The sequence below is a fragment of the Falco biarmicus genome, chromosome 5, assembly GCF_023638135.1.
Source record: "Falco biarmicus isolate bFalBia1 chromosome 5, bFalBia1.pri, whole genome shotgun sequence".
In the NCBI taxonomy this organism is placed as follows: domain Eukaryota; kingdom Metazoa; phylum Chordata; class Aves; order Falconiformes; family Falconidae; genus Falco; species Falco biarmicus.
In genome coordinates, this window is record NC_079292.1 from 21,610,214 (window position 1) to 21,630,626 (window position 20,413).

A 20,413-nucleotide genomic window follows, 5' to 3' on the forward strand; every position below is an offset into this window, starting at 1 on the left:
TGCTCAAGGGGCTGTGTGTTTTCTTTGTCTTAAAAAGTGCTCTGCCCCTCTTTGAAAAAAGCCTTAGCTGCTTTCTTAGCAGGGTTTGACCTATTGAGTTCCTCTGTTGCTTTTTTTTTTCGAGCATGTCTAGAGGATCATTCTGTGGCTCTATTTATCCTCTTCATTGGATCTCCGTAGCAGGGGCTGATTTTAAAGCCTAAAAGCACAACCCCATCTGTCTTGTGCCTCTGGGGCATAGTAAAGAGCCCCGTCCTGCAACCACTGAGTCTGTGAGCGATCTCACTTGCAGAAATGTTTTCATTGTCCACCAGACGTGTGTATGGCAGAATGATGAAGATGGCAGGTTTTAATTAATTTTTCCAAGTGGCCTTACTGGACCTTCAGACTTCTGTTTTTCTAAGTGAAACTTGTTCCTCCTCATTGGCCCTGATGTTCAGCAGTTAGATTTTGGGTTTGAAGAGGACAACATTCCTTGCTATAGGATTGATTTGTGTATGCTTCGAGACATCAGCAGGTCGCACGAGAGCCTGGGGAGATGCAACTCTACCTTGGCATCCCTTGGCTGGTGACACTTGTCCAAAAGGTTGGTGGGATGCCCTCGCCTGTGGGCACACAAGGAAGAGAAGGTAAATTTGTCACTGAAAGGACTGTCCAGCCTTCCAACACCTTGACTGCAGCCTGGTAAATGGACAGCGTGAGACTGAGCCCTGGGGGTATCCCTCCTCTCCCCTTTCACTGGGTGAGTCCTAATGGTAGCTGTGCAGAAGGCTTGAAGGTAAAACCATTTTTCATTGTCTTCTGATCAGTTGGGAACACTTTGCTCGCTGCCTGGCATCCCTTTGGGAAGTAACTCACAGTTGCAGTAGAGGGTGGTGTGTTTGTCCCTGGCGGCCCCTGTCTCCCAGTGACCTTCTCAGCTCATGAAGACAGCTTGGCTTTGCTGTAAAGCAGCTCATGTGACAGCAGTAATCCGCAGCTAGTAAACAGCTGTGCAGGAAGATTGCAGGGGAATCGCCCTATTTTCCCCTCACTGTAGACCCTGGCAGGCCAGCACATGAGAGCAGGACAGTGGCTTCTGCTTGCTGTGGGAGGCTGCTTCCTCTTTCGCTGCATGAGTCCATCTACAGGTTGGTATGTTTGAAGCCACTCCAGCCATCGCAGCAAAACATGCTTGCCAGGTTAGGTGCACACACGTGCTTCTGTGAGTTGACATGAAGCTGCGAAACAGGTTCCAAGAAGAAAAAAAAAAGCAGTTTCTCTTGAAGTGGTTTCCTCAAATCTTTTCCAAAGCCAGAGGTGGCATTTCTAAGCCTGAATTTTACTTGTTCTTCCCACCCCCTGTATCCTTTGGCTTAATTTATTCCCTGATGTGTACAAATTCCTCTGTAGGTAACGCTTTCTGGTTGCTCGCATGGACTCCCTTCCCCACCAGAGACACTTGGTCACTGGTGGACTTTTTGCCATCAGCCCACAGAAAGTTAAAAGTGTGCCCTGGAGAAGACACAGACTCTGAGAAGGGAAAGACTGAGGGAGCACTAGCTTGGAGTTGATTTAAAATTAATAATGGTATTATTTGTTATTCCCATACCCAGCTTATAGATCATAGCAAACTTTCCCTCCCTGTGGCTTTGCCTCCTTGCTGCCGCAGATCCCTGAACTTCCTTATCTCCATTTTCCCCTGTGATTTTAATCTTCAAAGCCTGAAGCATGTCTGAGGGGAAGTTCAGTGAATGGGGAACAGTGCTGATGAGTTGAAAGAGCCAGCGACATCTAAAGCAGGTGGTCTCAGACAGAGACCCAGGCTTGTGCAGCCAGAGGTTCCTACACTGTGCAGGCAGTGGCAGCCATCAGCTGCCAGCAATTTGCCCCGGTTCCCTCCAGGAAGGAGGTGCCTTTGATCAGGTAGGCAGCAGCTAGTTCATACCCATGTAATCCCTTGGTTTCTCTACTGTCTGTGCCAGAAACCACCAGCGGTGTGTTTGTGGCTTCAATAAGTTGTCCACCAGTGGCCCGAGACAATCCCTCATTTCATGTAAGCTACAGAACAGCCTTCAGAAGTGGCCATCTGTTACTGCTGGCCTGTGACAGATTTGAACGTGAGACCTTGCAGTGAAAGGCTCTTTTGCTATTCCCCTGAGCCAGCTGATCTCTTCCCTTCCACCCCTTCCAAAAAAAAAAAAAAAGCTTTGTACTCCCAAGCATTAGGGGACTCTTAATTGGTGTGTGCACCACACGACCACTGCATTTAAATGGTGAACATATAGCTAATGGAACCCGAGTTTTAGTGCTGGCATATAGTACATTCAACTCCTTTGAAGTCACAGGGATCAGCAGCCGGGGGTGTTTGTGTTCAATTACACACCATCAGTGAATTTGGCCTGTGGTTGTTCCCTGTTGCTCCAACCTGCAGATGCATTATGATGTCCTCGGCCAGATCTTCTCTGAGGCTTCCTGGTGCATTTTCTTTTTTTTTTTTTGGGGGGGGTGGGGTGGGGTGGAGCAGGGAAAAAAGGGGTCTGATTTGTACTTCCAAATAGGAGTTAAGTGTGAAGAGGTTTGAAGTCCCGTGGCAAATTAACAAGACTTGGATTTGGCCAGGTTTTAGGCTTTCTGCTTGTTTGCTGCTGTCAGAGATGTGCTTTCTTGCTTCTGGTCTGGGTGAACCTGCGGTCTGAGCCAGGGCAGCCAGCGAACGGGACTTCAGTCTGAATTGTCCACAACAGATGCAAAGCAGAAGGGATTCTCCAGCCACTGCAGTTCCTTTTGCTCTCAGGAAGCAGTTTCCAACCTGTTCCGTCCCGCTTCAGGAAGCGACAGAACAGGCTGTTACACAGAGTGGCTGCTTGATTCTTCTTGCAGTTTTTGTCTGTGTGGGTCCCTGTGCCATGAGTATCCCCTTTGTAGGCCCCTGTGCCTGTGCACCTGGGATGAGGCCCACAGGGACAAAACACTTAAAAGACCCCTGCTTTCTGGAAAGCAAAGGGTCATTTCTCTCCTAGCAGCCATCGTTGTCGCCTACTCTTGGTGTGCAAAGAGGCTTCCTACCACCCAGCCTGTGTGGCTCGTGGCTCGGGCTCTGCCCAGATGCACAAATGTTCTGTGCCTTCAGTCACCAGGCCAGAGTCCAAGCTTTTTTTTTTTTTTTTTAATCAACAGATGTGCAGAGTTTAAAAGGGAGGAATCTGCCAGAGGCATAGCATACCAAGAATAAGTACTCTTGAGAGAGAGAGGTAGGAACCCATCCCACCTGCCGCACAACCCAGGCAGTGGAAGACAGTGATGTACAAAAAAAGGAGGAATGTGGACTGTAAAAACTTGCTCCTTACATGATGCGTTCCACATCTGAGTCATGTATTCACCATGATTTATTGTTTACCTTGCTGAGGATGGGCCAGGCCCTACACAGGGGAAAGAGGGGGATCTGTGCTGCATGGGTCCCTTGTCCTATAAAGAAGACAGGATGCAGACACCAAAGCACTGTGACCCGTTGCAATGAGGGTGTGTGCTGGTTCGTAGCAGGGATGCTTTTATAGCTAGAATTGAAAGGTATGCTTTGAAGAAGAGAAAAAAAGACCCTTAAGGTATGTGTCTAGCCCTTCCCCCCCCCCCCCCCCCCCCCCCCCCCCCCCCCGAGTTAAAAAGAAGAGTGCTTACCTCCTTGTAGCTAGTGCAGAAACTAGAGTGAGGTAAGGCTCCAGTAGAGACACCAGAGTTGCAGCTTTCCATACCTGCAAGGTAGAGCTTTGGATGCCCTCCCAAGGCATCGTCCTCCTCCCAGAGTTGTGCATCTTGCCTGACTGTGGGTTTATGTCACCTCTCTTGGCTTAAAAGCATGATTTCCCCCAGCGAAGAGGCACAGGGGCCAGGAATGGGGCACTGTGGGGGAGAACCCATCACTTTGGACCCATTTGTTGGGCTTGAATGTGCACTCTGTTGTAGCGGAGAGGCTCCCGCTGAACAAGTCAGTGAAATGCTGGGAAAATGTTTTCTAGATGAAGCTGGAGACTATCTGGTTACGTATTACCTTACTGCCAGAACAATAGCTGCTTTATATCTCCATGTGCTAAATGCTCTGTAGTATATGCTAATGTTCATGTTCACCTGTGATCTATCGTGCAGCGTACGAACTTGTGAAACTCATCGAGGTCTGAGTCTGTCATAGCCTTAAAAATACATCGAACTCTTTTCAGAGACTGATGAGGCCAAGTGCCTGGATTTCATGAACTTTCTAGCCTCGTGCTCTTGGGATATATAGAAATGCCACTTTGGCAGCCATTTCTGCTTCTCATTCATTTCTCATCCCTCTACTTGGGGAATAGTAGAGAGCTTTATTAGAGGTGGTCTTAGCTTCTCCAAGATGGATTTTACTACTCTCACTTCTGTGCAGCTGTTTCTCACTGGGTCTCTCTGGTCCAATTAAGCCATTCATCTGAATACTTGTAAAATACAGTACAAATATCTGGAATTATCTTATGCTTGCCTCCCACTTACTGTACGTAAGTAATGTACATAATGTTCTATATAGAGGTAGTTTAGTTACTGTGCCTAGTATTGGGGTGTTACTTATATGTGGATATTGAATTTTCTACTCTTATGAGGACACTGAATTTTTTAATTCACCTAGTAAGCAAAAGGATGTATTTCTTATTAATATATTAATTACCGTACTTAATGCCCCCCTCCCCAACTGTAGTATTTGGCCTTTGTTCAGCCTTTTACACTTGCATTTTATTGTCAGGCTTCCTAACAACAGACTATTCAGGTTACAAGTGGAGCCTAACAGAGTTTTCACCAGGTGAGTGGATTTTTGTGGTGGTGGTTTGGAATAATGGGATTTAGCTGGTATTGCCACTTGTTCCTTTAGATTCCTGACTATATGGTGTTTATTGGGCTGTTTAAAAGGGGCTATATCTATCTGTTGGGTGTGTCCCCCGTCCTCGTGTCCCCCCCCCTGCTCCTTTCACACTTTCAAGGGGAAGATATCAGACATCAGATATATATTTACAGCCAGGCATCCTGCAATGGCTATCTGAGCCGCTGCTCTATGCCTGGACACTGACACTGGGCTTGGTGTAGAGATGCACATGCCTTTGGGGTGTGCTAATATCTTACAGCCCAATCCTGTTAGCCTTGTGAAAGCCAAGCTCTCTCATAATTGTTACTTAAGTAAAGAATTAGTGAGGAGCAGGACAGAGCTGGGCTCAGAGCCTGTATTTAATGACACTCAAGCAGCGGTACTGTGGTGATGGATGGCGTTTATGGGGATGCTGTGATTCTTGGATTTGTAAAATTTGGCTTTTTAAAGGTCACAGACACGATGCAAAGGAGGCAAACCCCCACAAATACACTTTCAGCACCCACCAGCTTTAAGAAACTATAGGCTGAACACTATAGCAGAAACCTAAGTAAAGAAGTAGGCTGTCCCATGTGTCACACAGCACAGGAGGCTAGATACAAGAGCTTGTATGTGTGTGACTGTTGACACATCTGCTGGCTGAAATCCACCAGCTTTTGGACTGTGGACACACCTGTCTCTTGATACGCAACTTTATTCCCCTTGCATGCTATTCATGATCTGCAAGGATGCACAGAGTATTGTTCCTGCAGAAACTCTGCCAAATAATTATCTACTTCATTAGAACAGGCAATATTTCAGTGCTTAAAAAAAAAAAAAAAAAATTCAATTCAGATTACTTTATTCTAAGATGGACTTTTGTGATTAAAGTAATACAACGTTTTATCAATTTTAAATGGTACCCTGCCTTCATTCTCACCGTAGCCTTTAATAAAACCATAGAGGAAATACAGGACTCTAAAGGCTAGTTTTAAAGGTAGGATAAGAATCAGTCTTGATAGGCAATTCTTCCTCTGGAAGAGCCCCTGTGGATGTTAATAACATAGCAGACAAGTCAATAAAGTTTTTATGGCAAAATATAATAGGGATCTGCATTAGATGATTGTCCAGAAACTTATTCTTAGGTGTTACCTATCTCTGCTTTCTGAGAAGCTTGGCACCAATGACACTGGTCTGCTGCATCTTTTTTATTATCAGAAAACAGATCATAGGAAAAGTGAATCCCGACCAGAGCAGATATTAGGGGTTGCTGTACTTTATTTTTAACTGTTTCCTATATACATGATTGACCATGATAGACTGCTAATCTTATCAGGTATGCCCTTCACTCCACAGCAAAGCCAGCTGATCAAGGAAGCTTAGAAGTGTTATTAGCTAAGCTTTCATCTGTGGAGTCTGGTAAAAAAAGCTTTCTTTTCACAGGTAGACACATACACTCCTTGCGTGTTTGTCGCCTCTTCTACACACCAGATTGGCTTGGTTTTAGAGTGACGTACTCTGGGGACCCAGCACTAGTGTTGTGAGGTCTAGGTAAGAACTGAGCTTGAATAGACACAGCTTTATTCTGCCTCAGCTGACGTCCAGGTCCTGTTGTCAAGCTCTAAACTCACCCTCAGCACCCTATGACGGGGAGAGGGAGGGACAGGTAACCTTACGCAAGAGATAAGGGCTGAAGGCATGAAGCTAATCCCCCGTCAGGATGCCAGACTGCTGCTTTGCCTGCTTTCCCAAGCACCGTTTTCATGGGAGTTTTCAGCTACATCGAAATGAGGATGAAACAGAACACCCAGGATTTTGGATTAATCATTTCCAATGTTAAAAATAATTACAAGTTTTTCCTTATGTTACTGTCCTCACTGCAGATGATTGCAGATGGAAGACTTCCAGTATGTCAGGAAAGGGCTGGAAAGACAGAGGTTCATAGCAGTTGTGAAGTGTCATCGGTGAAGGAGGTATTTGTCACCACTGCTTGCAGACTATGGATCTTTGCTGTGTCAGGGAAGAGACTGGGTATCAGGTTGGCTCATTGGGATCTTCCTATTTCCATGGAAATGCTGGGGCTTCAGAGGAGATAATTCCATGAACACAGCTGAGCCCCTGTCTGTATGTCACTTGATAGGTTGGGCTGTCCCCTCCAGCAGCAGAGACTCCTGTAAATCAGGAATTCCAGCCCCAGTGTTTTTGTCTGAAAGTACTGCAACTTAAAAAGAACTCAAAGAAAAAAAAAAAGAAAAACAAGCCCTAAAAAAACTCCAGAAACTCAACCACACCCTCACACCACCACCCCAAAAAAAAAGCTCTGGAGTCATCTTCAGGGATCTTGTTAGTCATGTGACAAAGGAGAGTGGTGTCCTCTAGGTCATCTCTCTGGGAAGAGAAGACGGGGCTTGTGTATTCTCTTGGATTGTATATCTATCAAACAAAGCGGGAGGTGCAGATGCACCTGCCCTGGGTGGTCTGCTGAAAGGAGCCAAAAGTAACTGGGTGGTTGCTTTGTGAGGATGGGTTGCCTTCCTCTGCCCTAGAGGCAAAGAAATAAGAAATAAGAGACCAAGAAATAAGAGAGGTTAAGCCAAAGGTGTTCAGATACTTGGCTAAGCTGTGACCCTTCTTTCCTTGTAGAGAGGAAGAAAACAAGTGTATCAAAGGTGCTAGTGCAGTGAGCTGTCCCCTCGCAGCTAGAGAAGGTCTCTGACTGAGATTTGGGGATAAATAAAACCCAAACATCCAAACTTGGGTTTTAAAACAACACCTTCACACAAAATACCAAGCATCTAACAGTCTTTGCTGTAGCTAAATGAGTTGGAGGAAGAATGAGCCATATGAGCATGGTGTTGCATCCTGGCCCATGCCTTTCTGGTGGTGTAAGGCTGGAATTCCCAGATCAGCCAGGCCTTCTGGGGCACTGAGGCAGCAGCTCCCATTGCTCTGAACAGGCAGAGAAGGAAAGCTCATTGAAACAGAACAAGAGGAGCCGAGGCTAAGGAAAGAACAAGTCACTGAGAATATTAAGCAGGTAGGTGATGCCCAGGCACAGTCTTGAGAGACTGAGATGTGATCATGGAGTGGCTCCAGGGCTCTCCTTCTGATATCCCATGCAGTTGTTGATGGAAGTGTTGCATCTTGTTTTGTCTCCTGTGCTAATCTTCTGTTCTCAGGAAAAGTCAAGGCTATGGTGTAGCCTGCTAGACTGCAACACTCAGTTTAGTGCTCCATCTGTGAGCTGCCATGACTCAACTTCACTATCAAAACTTCAGGTGCCTTGTTATATTGGTCTTTGTTGTGATTTTGACTGGAGTGCTCTTGAAAAGACAGATAATGGATGATCTTGAGGTATGATTGTGGTCAGCAAGCAGAATAAGAACTGTAGCTTTTTTCAGATTATCATTTGGTGGAACAATTTTTGTGTTTTTAAATTAATGGTGTAGAGGATACATAGGGAAGATCCTGGCTGCTGTTTGCCTAGGAGGTTCTCAGAGCTTAAATCCCTGCATGAGCTTTTTGTGATTTGTCAGTAAGCCATTTCTGATGGTGAAAATCCTTCCAATTATCATTTTGTCCTACAAGAGAGCTAATTTGAATTAGTCATTGATGCTGTAGCAGTAGTTGAAGGGGGGAGAGAGAGAGGCACGCTTTCAAAAGACAGTTCATCTTATCTTAAAGTAGGTGCCTGTGTTAAGAGGTGTCTTCTGCTTCCTTTGTCACCACTGAGTGTGGTAGGATTCCTGAAATGCTTGATTTCTGCAGCTGACTTTGGGTGAAATCTCATCCATGGTGTCACGTCAACACCTCATATCTTAAGGGACACGTTTAGTTTGCGGATGTTTCTTCTTTACGGTCAGAGGATTTTTCAGAGTAACATGTGACTTTGAGAGCACTCATTTTAGCTGGTGTGTAATTTGAACTTGATACAGAGATCTGTTTTGTTTTTCTGGAAATACATGCTCACACCAGTTGCCTGTCCTTCCCCCACCTCTTGAAGGCCTCTTGAGTCAGTCCCCCAAAAGGGCAGTCATCAAGATGATAATTTCTGGAAGTTTTGGTGAGCCAGGTTCCCACACAAAGCAATACAGATTTAATAAAAATCTGTTGTGGGAGCTTTTAACGTGCAGGCTGAACAGTGCTCTTTTGTGTTGGAACACGCCAGGTAGTCTCCAGCACTGCAGCTATCTGTCTTGGTGAGGATAAGAATGGTCTTTGCTCCAGGATTCAGTTGAAGGACACAGTTGCTCTGCAGTTAAGTACTGGTAGTTGTGCTACCTTTATTGTAGGCAAATACCTGCTATGTTGCCAGAACAAGTATGTGACTGCAAACAGCTGGACAGAGCTGCTCAATATCCTGTTTGTATGACTGTCCTTTTTAAAACTGGTAGCAGTGAAGCGTAACAAGAGTCCCTCCTGTTTTGCCATGTTGCTAAAAGGAATTATACATGGCTGGGAGAATTAAGTCTGTCCTGTGTTTGACTATGAACTAAGTTTACTGTGAAGAAATACCTCTAGTGCCAACCGATTTGTCCAGTATGTCCTAGTTCTGTCTTCTTCACATAAAACGGAGCCTCCAAAATCTTGTTGACGGACTGGGCTGAAAGGAATTCATGTGATCACTTACACCAGACGCTTGCCTGAGCCAGCCTCAGTCTTAGCTGGCTCTAGAAGACCTCCAGTGATGGTGACTTTGCTCCAGAGCTTCACTAACCTTATGTTTAGCTGTTGTGTTCTTATCTTACTCTGTCCCATTGTGGAAAAGATGATCAGGTTATTCCTTACTTACCTGCATCAGTCTTGATGTATTTACAGGCTGCCCTAGGTATCTAGATCAAAGCACACCCAGTGCCCTTTCATTGTGTTAGCTACCGAGGGCAAATGTTTTCATTGTTCAGAGGTCCTCTAGTGATGCATTTTCCTTTTTGATTTTTGTGCATTAAAACCTGCACACTGGTCACTTTGAATTGTCTATGAGAATTCTTCCCTCGTGTCTTCGAAGTCGGCTTTGGCTCTGAACAAAATGTAGCAATGAGATGGTATCTGCTGACGTGTGTGCTAGGGCCCCATAGTGCATTCCTGAGCACATAAATTTTGGTTGGATTGCTGTTGGATTGCTCAGCCCCATGCCTCTGGAGCAGGGGGAGAGAAGTTGCAGGAGTATCTACTGTGAAATGCTATGGCAGGATCATGCAAAGCAAAGTTTCTACTAGTTTCCCTTCAGCATGAGCTGAGAAGACTGGAGCAAACAAAGTCCCCTAAGTTTGAGGTGAATGGCCAAGAAAGTCCAATGGAAAATTTCATCTTTTTAGCCTTCTCCATTGTTGGTGTGAGCACTGTAAGGCTTTCAGAGCTCTACCTCTAGCGTTTCTACGTAGAAGCAAGCCTGAGAGACTCGTAAGGCCACTGACAGTGGTTTCCTGACTCTGCAGTTCTTGCAGATGTTCAAAGCAAATGATGAACTGAACAACTTTCAGCACTTAAACTCTTTGGTATCCAAGAGAACAGAGCAAGATGTTTCAAGTTTGGCGTCTATTGCACCAGATATTCTTTCTCTACTTGGTGCTGAGTAGGCTTTTGGTGTCAGTGGATCCCCAGGAGCAGCACTGGCTGCAGCTGACTGTGGCTTATGCTTCTGGCAATTTGAAACAGGCTTTGGACTCCTTTTGGAAGGGGACACGCAGGTCTCAGTCGAGGTCCTGTTTCTTTGTGAAATTATGTTGCCTAGCTAAAAAACAGATGACATTCTGTGCCCTGTCAAGGGCTCCAAGGTGATTGCTAAAGTCATTGTGCATTTTCTATTTTGCCCCATAAAAGAAATTGCAAGAGCAATACTTCTGTGCTACTTCATGACTCCAGACCTGTGCCCCCTGTTCCTCCATGCTCTGCACTCAGAGCACTGTTTCTTGTGGCTTCACAGCTTTTGCTACCATAAACTCAGCTCCGCTAACAGCACCCCTCTCAAACTTCACCTTTCAACACACATGAAGGACACCTGAAGGGTGTGTTGGAGAGGCTTGCACCATCTCCCCTTCCCTTTCTTGTTGGGGCTAGGCTGGCTTAGTACCGCAAAGCAGGGCTGAGCATTGCTTGAGACTCCTGGCTCCCAGATGCAGGAGCCAAATGGTAATGCTTCTCCATTTGCCTTTGCTTGCTCACAACCCTCCCTTTCTAGAGGCTGTTCCCACAGGAGTTTGCTTTGGCAGGAGATGAGCTCTCTGTTGTAGCTGATGCTATCAAAGAAGAGGATTTTGCACTTTTTTAAAGAGGAAGCTGTTTCCTTTCTTGAGTTGATGTTCAGCGTGATGATGGGGGTTGCTGTTGTCTGGTCCAGAATGGGGCTGTCTCCTGACCCTCCAAGACTTTATTCTTGTGTTCCTGTTTGAGCTCCATACAGAAAAAGTTACATGTGAGCTCTTGCTGTTAAGCCTTTCCATGGTGTAGAGGGCCATGCCAAGTCCTCCTCACTGGAGAAACCCGTCTCATCTGGGAAGAGGACATCTCTCAGTGAGTGACTGGCAGCTGAGGGGTCCCTTGAGGTTGCACACTGTTCAGTTTCTCCCAGCCATTCTGTGTGTCTTTGGACATTTAATGTGAAGATTAAGCTTTCAGAAGTGTTACACTGAATGTCCATACAGGATATTGAAACAACTTCTGTCTTGGTATCAATGAAGGCCTTTCTACTCTAGGGTGCATTTCAAGGCTTGCAGAACCTGACTGTCCAGCTGAAAACTCCCACTGCCGCCATAATGAGAGCGTACCAAGCATTCACAGGACGTAAGGCAGCAAGGCTTTTCATACCATCTGTGCCAGATCACAACTGGGTGCTTACAGTCCACCTTCAGACAGAGCTTTGTCCAAGGTTGCCTTGGGCTGTTACAGTTTCCTCACTGATGGGACCTTTGTGGTGGTAGGATCTGCATTGCCATTCTAGCCCATCTTCCATCCACATCTAGTATGATTGGTTCATACCTGGAATGAGATACCCACTAAATAAGCTTTATTCAGACTCTTGGCATTTGGATGTGGAGCCACATGGGATGTTGATAAACAAGACCTCAGCCCACGTCTCCAGGTGTGGTCAAACAACATGGCGATGGGCTTGGGTGGTATAGACCTCACCTCATCTATGGTCAGGAAGTAACCAGTTCGTGGAGCTGGGACACTGAAGAGCCCATCTGCTTGCATGGTTAGCTATCTGGGTACTTTGAGCACCTTAGCAGATGGCCTGAGTCACTTTAAACTACCAGACACTGAACAGGAGATAAGGATGCACCTTGCAGAATGGACTCAGCCAAAGATACTGTGAAAAAAACAGTGTGTATCGTGTCCCTGAGTAGGACAGTATTGCAGATACGACTGGGAATGCACACAACAGCTGGAGACTGGTCGTATCTCCTTCTCATGCTGCCCTTGCTTTGATCTCAAGGGTGAAGAGGTGTTAAAGCCAGGCAGAAGCTCGGACCAGTGAGCCCAGTTCCCTGAGCATTGTGACTGTCGTGGATGTCCAGGGCACTTCTGAACCTTGACACCAGTTCTCAGGGCACAGAATCATCCCACCCACCCAGCCTTCTCCCCCCCAGCCCTATATGTGGTGGTTTAATGCAGTCACCTGTAATTTAGGATCAAAACAATTGTTCTTATGCTGCTGATGATGATCTGCCTTCTATGCCAGGTAAGATGTCTCTGTCAGCCATCACATGACTTTTTGCTTCTGAATCTTGTAGCTCTCTGGTTGCAGGTAGAGCCTAACCCTTACCCATCTTCTGTAAGCTGTCACCTCTTCTCTGCTGAAGCAGCAGGAGTTTCATGATCTCTTACGGCCCATCACAGTCCCCCAGCTAAAATGCAGCTGCTAATGTTGCCTGACCCAGCATTAGAGTACAACTGCAGCCATCTCAGAGTCAATCTACAATAATCCTTGGAGTCATGCTGGCCATCTCAATCCCTAAGGCCTGCCGTGGCTCTCCTTCTCTTTTGGCCACCCTCATGTCCTGACCCATTCCCCTCCATGGCTGTCAGGTGATGCTGGCCATGCCGTGGCCTCCTTCCTAGCAAAGCCATCTGATCCTCCACCAAAAAAAGTCTTTCCCTGGCACGCTGCAGGTAAGAGAGAGGCAGGACCTCAGTGCTGGCTCTGCCCCAGCTTCCTGTGTAGATGTTGTCCTTGTGCCCAGCTGGCTGGAGCTGGCTTTTCATCCCTGCCAAGGATGGGAAGTGTTGGCAGGTAGGTGAGATTGGTGGCCAGGAACGGGAGATTCGCAGAGGGATGGAGGTGCCTGGGCTTCATGTCTCACCCACCGCTCCTTCCAGAGGGGCTTTCTGGGGACTTCACAAAGGGGAAGCAAACACACAGTTGAGCTGCATCTTCCTGTTTGCCAGGAGCCTGTGGCCATGGTCTGTGCTGCTTGGTGCATGATTCGTCACCTCCACTGTCATCCCTCCCCAGGCAGGAGCTGATCTGAGCTGCATGCAGGGTCCGATGGGATCCCTCTTCCCTGCCTCAGCCAGGGCTCTCCCTGTGTGCTCCATTCCTCACAGAGCACCCCGGCACAGCTCCGCTTTCTTTGCAGGTACATATTTTTCAAAGACTTGAAGAAGTTGGGTTTTTTGTCTAATGGATTTCCTGTTTTTAATACAATTGAAAGGGTCTCAAATCCACGCTTTAGATTAACATATGCCAGCTAGATTAGGGCTAATCAGGGTGCAGGCCTGAGCAGATGCAGTGCAGGGCCAATCCTAGACCTGATTACAGTATCTCAGTAGTTTAATCGTCTCTCTCCCAAGGGCGATCATCTCTGCTTTAATGCACAGCAGACTTTCCAGCCCTCTCCTCCTTTGGTTTGTTACCACCCCTGGCAGGAAGGCTGCTACGTCATATGCTGAGACGATTTAGTTTAATCCCATGCAGAAAGGGATCTGCGTGTCGCCGTCTCTCACGGAGACTTCCCTGCTCTTCTGTGTGCTCCAAGATGTGGCCAGCCTTGGTCAAATCTTGGGTGACATGAACTCATCCTTTACAAAGAAGACACTGGTTGGGTCTTCAGGTCTCTCAGTCCTTTGATAGCACCCATCTTTGGCAGCAGCCCTTCCCTGGCCAACGTGCAAGGCATGGAGGAATCAGGCTTTTAATGTTGCATGCTCTGTGGTCCATGAACATGGTGGTGACTCTGGTCTTTGGGTTGGCCATGGGTAGTAGACTGTCATTTGAGAGCTCCAGCAGTTGTCTTCGAGTTAGCAACCCACATAACCCAAAGGGCTTAATTGTGTTGTTGGTCTGGAGCGGGGATTTTAGGTGCATCCCAGGTCAGATCTCCAGGTCTGTGCTAGCACCTGCTTAAACTGGGATGTGCTATGTTTCCTTGAAGAGTCTGGGAGATTTTCTTCAAGAGGGCTGAGTGTGAGCTCTCATTTCAGTGTTTCGTTGCCTAAAACTCTCATCTATTAGAAAGCACTCTGGGAGCTTTGTACCTTCTCCTGACTGCTCCACACCGTTCGTAGCAGTTAGTGTTGAATCATTGCACCGGGAAAGCAATTCCTTGTTTGGGCTGTGAACTGGGCGAACATGGAACATAAGTCTCTGGGCATAGGGCAGCCCTTTGGTTGGAGGATCATGAAACTTTCCTACCTGCAGAGCGCTTTGAGATCCCAAGAGGAGGAATGCTGAAGGACTGCGAAGCACGCTGCGCTCTGCTGGGGTCACCCACCTGGTCAGCACGATTAACTCATAAGCTTTCCTGTCTGTACAGTGAGTTATCTGAGGACACCGAGCCGCATTCTGCTGCCTTGTGTTATTAAACAAGTGCCCTTGGCAGGACAGAGGTCTGCTCTCTGCCACAGAAACCTGAATCAAAAGAGATTGTACTGCTTTTTTGGGAAAGCCTGGGTCAGGAACCTGCTGTCTTATATCGTTTGAATGCTGTTTCAGGGGCTGGCCATCCTGTGCTGCTGGCTGGAAGGATTTGATGACCTCTAAAAGCATTTCCCCCCACCCCCCTTCAAGAGAGGTGCAGATAGTTTCAGAAACGTTGTGTATAAGGTAGCGTTTACAGGCTTGCTTGTCTAAGTCACACTTTGCCAAGCCAAAGGCAGTGGTGGGTACAGGCAGATAACATCAGAGTAGAAGGATGAAGTTTAACTTGCCAGCCGGCAGGATTTGCTATTCCCCTGCCCAGCTGTATCAAGCAGTACCAGTGCTCCTTGTTATTTTTTTCATCTCTTTTCATCATTCACATCACAATATCCTCGGGTCCTCGTTGTTTTGTTGTCATCTTGGTTGGTGTTACCTAGCTAACCAGGACTCACTGCGTTTAGCACAGTGGTGATTTCCTCTGTGGCCAAAAACATGCCCTAAGCTTTGCCACCTTCAGCTTGGGAGCATCTGATCCCTTTCTGTAGCTGAGCCACCCTTGGGAAGAAGATACTTCCTACTTTGCTGGACCCATCCATAATGGGGGAAGAGCTGAGAAACTTGGTTTATTTTCCTTTATTTCTCTTATATGTCATGTATACATGTGCAAGAGTGCCTATAGTCAGTGCCCGGAGCCAGTATGGCTTGGCCAGGGCTTGGTCCCATGCTGCCCTTCACCCATCTTGGTGTGAAGGCAGAAGGACCCAGCTGGGATGGAAAGTGAGCTGGAGGAAGTGAATCGTGTTTGAGAGAGGTTGGTAGCTGTACTGGGGCTCGTGGGCAGGATGGGTGGTCTCTGGCCTGCCACCTGGAATCCTTCTCACACATCACAACAGGAAGGTGTTTGAGTGGTGTGTAGAGTTACAGGGGATGGAAGAGTCACAGTAGGGAGAAGCCAAATTTATCCTATCCTTAGCCCCAGGGTTCTCAATTCTGGGCAAGTCAAGTGGAAAAATATGTTTCAGAAGTATGTTCTTCGTCCATGGGTGGTGACCACTGCTGGGCTGTGTGGTGGCACACTCACAGCTCTGAGAGAAACACGTGGGAGCAATCCCTGCCTCCAGCAAAACGTGGCCTGACAGGGTTGGCTGTACAGGTACCTGGTGTACCATCCCAGTATTGGGTTCCTCCTCCAAAAGTTTCTTATCTCTTTCCTCCTTAACCTTATTCTCTCCCTGTGGCCAGACAGCCCTGCGGTGCAGGCTGAGCTTGCCGTGCTGCCACCCTACTCTGCCCCATCCCATCCCTGTTCCCATCCCACATGGCATCATGGTGAGCGAGTCCAGCACAGTGAGGCCGCCAAGCCACAAATAATTACACCAGCACAGACACTGCTGGGTGGGAGGCAGGTGTCTTCAGTTGCTGGCTTTCCCTGCATAGAATCACAGAATGGTTTGGGTTGGAAGGGACCTTAAAGACCATGTAGTTCCACCCCCCCTGCCATGGACAGGGACACCTTCCACTAGACCAGGTTGCTCCAAGCCCCGTCCAACCTGGCCTGGAGCACTTCCAGGGATGGGGCAGCCACAGCTGCTCTGGGCAGCCTGTGCCAGTGCCTCACCACCCTCACAGTAAAGAATTTCTTACTTAGATCTAACCTAAATCTCCCCTCTTTCAGCTTAAAGCCATTCCCCCTTGTCCTGTCACTACAGGCCCCTGTAAAAAGTCCCTCTGCAGCTTTCCTGTCAGCCCCTTTAGGTACTGGAAGGCCGCTGCAAGGTCTCCCCGGAGCCTTCTCTCCTCCAGGCTGAACAGCCCCAGCTCTACCAGCCTGTCTGCCTAGGAGAGGTGCCTCAGCCTCTGATCATCTTCATGGCCTCCTTTGGCCTCGCTCCAACAGGTCCGTGTCCTCCTTATGCTGGGGGCCCCAGAGCTGGATGCAGTGCTGCAGGTCGGGGAGGACTTCAGCAATCCAAAGGATCATCTCTGGAGCAGCCACAACATGTGCCCATACCAGCCTCATCTGTTGCGCTGGTCTTGCTCCACTTTTTCCCTCCCAACCCCACTCCTATTTCTCGGTTGGGTTTTTTTTGTCTCCTCAGGTCTCGTCCAGATCCCCGTCAGCATGTACCAGACTGTGGTGACCAGCCTGGCCCAAGGCAACGGCCCTGTTCAGGTGGCGATGGCACCCGTTACCACAAGGATAGCGGACAGTGCCGTCACTATGGACGGGCAGGCAGTGGAAGTGGTGACCTTGGAACAGTGATGATGCCCAGAGCAGGATCATGGTGATTTTCCTTGTCTCTTATGCGAATAATTTTTTTACACCTCTCCAGAGATGCAATCAGGTGGCATTGAGTCTCCCAGCTTTGGAAGCAAAGGTTTTGTTAACCTTTTTTTTTTTTTTTTTTTTTTTTTTTTAAAGGAGAAAAAAAATAAGAAAAAAATACTAGCAGAGGATGTGTGTTAAGTGCATTTTTATAGCGCCACTCTGCTCTCGGAATGAGAAGCCAAATTGTGATGGGACTTTCATTCTGAGGAGATTTAAAAGAAAACAAAGCAAATCAACCCCTTAGCCCTCATTTCTGCCCAGCGTGGGATGGAGTGGGGTGAAGCCTGGCAGGGGGCTGAGGCAGGTTTGGAGCACAGATGCCCTCAGCCAAAACTGCTCCAGCAGCATCACCTCTGCTCCCAGGCTGCACCGGCACCTTCCTCCGCAGTAGCTCCCAGGCACAGCCATCCGCACTTGGAAAATTAGGTTTCAAAGATTTTAACATGGACTTTTATATTTTAAAAAAAAAAATCAAAAAAAACCACACACACAAGTGAAAAAAAAACCACACACACACACACACAAAAAAAAAAAAAAAAAAAAAAAAAAAAAAAAAAAAGGAAGCGAGTTTGGAAAAGGCTTCTCTCCTGGCGAAAAAAAACCATGCATGTGTGACTGCAGGGGGGTGGCAACCTCTTGAAGGGATAACGCTCTTCCAAGAGCCTGCGGGACTGCCGCCCTCCCCGAGCCGGCAAGCGAGGCCACTGCTGCCTTTGATGGCCGTAAGCACTGCCGCGGACCCAGCCGTGCTCCGCTTGGCTCCCCTTGGTGCACACTGGAGACCTGTTCTTATTTCTCTGCTCTCAAAATGTACCTGCCATGTTAGATCTTCTTTTTTTTTTCTTTATTGTTATTATTATTATTATTATTGTTGTTGTTGTTATTACTATTATTTCCCATTTTTGTGGATCTAGACCGGAGTGGAAATGCCTCTAGAGGGGCTCTGGCTGCATCCCCCTGCTGCGTGCCCACCATGTTCCCAGGACTTCCCTTGCCAAAATGCTGCCTTGGGCTCATCCCTGTCCCCGCTGCCATCCCCAGGACCCTGCATCCTCCCCTGCCCATCCCCGGAGAGTCCGGTTCCCACAAGCAAAGCTTCATTTGAAGGTAGTGGGGGGGATGTGAGTGCAGACCTTTCCCTTCGATGGACCCCTCTGGCCTCCCCAACCCTCCAAGCCACCCCCCTGGCCTTGCCCAACGTGCATCTCCTAGCACAGCTCTGCTGCTGCTGCGAACTTTTAATCCCCATCACCCAAAAACTTTTCCAGGAGGGTTAAAAAAAAAACCTCAGGGGGTTTTTTGGGGGACAAATTCTACTTGACTTCCCCCAGGCCAAACCCTTGTGTCCCAGTGGCAGCACCCAGCCAAGCCCTCCGTCAGCCGCAGCCCTGCTGCGTGTGCAGTTGTGCATGGTATTTAATTTTTGGGTTTTGGTTTGGCATTTGGTTTTTGGGGTTTTTTGTTGTTGTTTTTTTAATTATTTTTATTTCCAAGTGGCTGTTAACAACGTTTTCCACATCTCGCTCCGCCTTCAAGGAAGTTTTCAGATTCTTGTATTTACTTGTTTTATATGGAAAAATATCAAATGTTCTTTGTATACATTTCTTCTGTACTTTAACGAGGGGAGGGAGATCTTTCCATAGAAACAGTCCTGGTTCTCCAATTTGGTTTTTATTTTTTTTTAATTATTTTTTTATTGTCGTTGTGAAGATGTTGGTGGCTTTCAAGTCAGTGTTTCTTTGGCGATGAAATGATGTTCTTTTAGTCAGAGAGGTTCCCCCCTACCCTCCCACCCCCCCAGAAAAACAAAAACCAGGCAAGTAGCAGAGCATGGACCCCCCCTTGTTTTCCCAGTGTCTATTATTGCCTCATTCAATAAATTGTTACAAATGTGTCTACCCCTGCATCTGGCTGTCCTGTTCTGGGGTATTTGGGGGGGGCTTGGTGTATCCTGCTGTCCCTCCCTACCTGGTAGAGGTGTTCTGGGGCTTGGTCCCATATTCCCGAGCCCTCCCCAAGCCAGCTCCCACTCTGCCCTGCTGTGCTGTTGTGGCTGGAAAGGAAGAGCCGAGCATAGCTGGGGTGATTTTTGGGGCTTAATTCTTCTTTTGAGCAATTTATCTTATCCTTTTTACTCTTCCAACAGCAACCTGGGGGCCGGATGGAAACCATGGGGGTGCTCGAGCATCCCTCTGCACTCCCACCCAGGGGCTGAGCTGGCCTTTGGGTTGAATTCCTCCATTTTTCAGCTGCAGCAGCCACCACCGAGCCCAGGCACCATCATTCACGGGGTCCCAGCAAACCAGGGTGCATTATTTGGGGTGCAGACCCAAGGAGGAGCAGGGAAGCGCAGTGATGGGTTTCAGCAGCTTTATTTGAATGCCAGTGCAGGATGGTTGCAGCCCTGGCTCCAGTGAGGTGAATCCTGCAGGTTTCTTGTAGACTGGGGCAAGGGAAAGAGTGGAGGAAGGCTGGGAGGACGGACAGCTGGACAGAAGGAAGGAAAGGAGGAATGTGGCTGCTTTACCAGAACACCCATGGGTGCTCATGGGTATCTCCAGCAGAGCTCAATATCCCTGGACATGAAAGGTCCTGCATCTACTGGGAGGGTGACCCAGGGCTCCAGGTACTGCTGGGGACCCTAGGACATCCGGGGTGCCCCGGCGGGGTGCAGGATGCAGCAGCACAGCCGAGGGGGAGGCAGCTTGGCCTGGCAGACGCTGCCATGAGGCTTTAATCTCTGTTAATCGGTCTTTAATAAGCAGGTCGGGGCCTCCCACTGGGGCAGCTCGAGCTCGCCCTGGGCACACCAGCAAGCTTCGCTTTGTATTTCCCAGCTGGGGAGAGGCTGGTGGGGCTAGATCCTGCTCCCCCTCCCCAGCCTGAGCCCTATGGGGAGGTCCTCTGGGCATCAGCGGGGTCCCGCGTGTGGCCCAGCTGGGTTTGCCGCCTCTGCTCCCCCCTGCCCCATCGCAGCGCTGCTTTGCCCAGGGTGGGCAATGAATTGTAGGATTTGGCCCCAAATTGCAGGATTCGCCCCCCAGAAGCACCGGTGGGTGCTCAGGATAGGCCTGGCTGCGGCAGCTGGGAAGGGCCAGGACGAGGTGCCTCGGGATGACCCCCAGTAGGGTGCTGGTCCTGGGGAGGGGGCAGACCTGGGGGGCACCAGCTTCCCCTTGGGTGACTGCTGGGGGTGGAGCCTTTTGGGAGGGGTGGAGTTTCTTGTGTGGGTATGGCCTGTTGTGGGCGGGGCTTGGGAAGGATGCTCGGCCCCTGCTCCCCCCTTGGGGCAGGGCCCCACTGCGGAGCCGGCTGGAGGGAGGGAGGGATGGAGGGACAGACAGCCTGGTGGATGGCTCAGTGGCTGGTGGGATGGACAGGCAGAGGGATG

At 48.3% G+C, this 20,413-nt stretch overlaps 1 protein-coding gene across 10 annotated transcripts in view; it reads left to right on the forward strand.

The window, feature by feature from the left end:
* Positions 1-18,920, forward strand: part of NRF1 (nuclear respiratory factor 1) — a 74,210-nt gene extending 55,290 nt beyond the window's left edge. For 4 of the 10 annotated variants that reach the window (XM_056340735.1, XM_056340742.1, XM_056340738.1 and 1 more), the window contains 2 exons: positions 4,742-4,798; positions 16,793-16,982. In XM_056340735.1, the coding sequence (XP_056196710.1) occupies positions 4,742-4,798; positions 16,793-16,956 (221 nt within the window). In that variant the 3' untranslated portion in view covers positions 16,957-16,982. Of the gene's footprint in view, positions 1-4,741; positions 4,799-6,280; positions 6,389-6,720; positions 6,811-16,792; positions 16,983-17,115 lie in introns of those variants that run through there. The other 6 variants (XM_056340740.1, XM_056340743.1, XR_008822115.1 and 3 more) reach the window with 5 other exon arrangements.
* Positions 18,921-20,413: the final 1,493 nt, after the last annotated feature.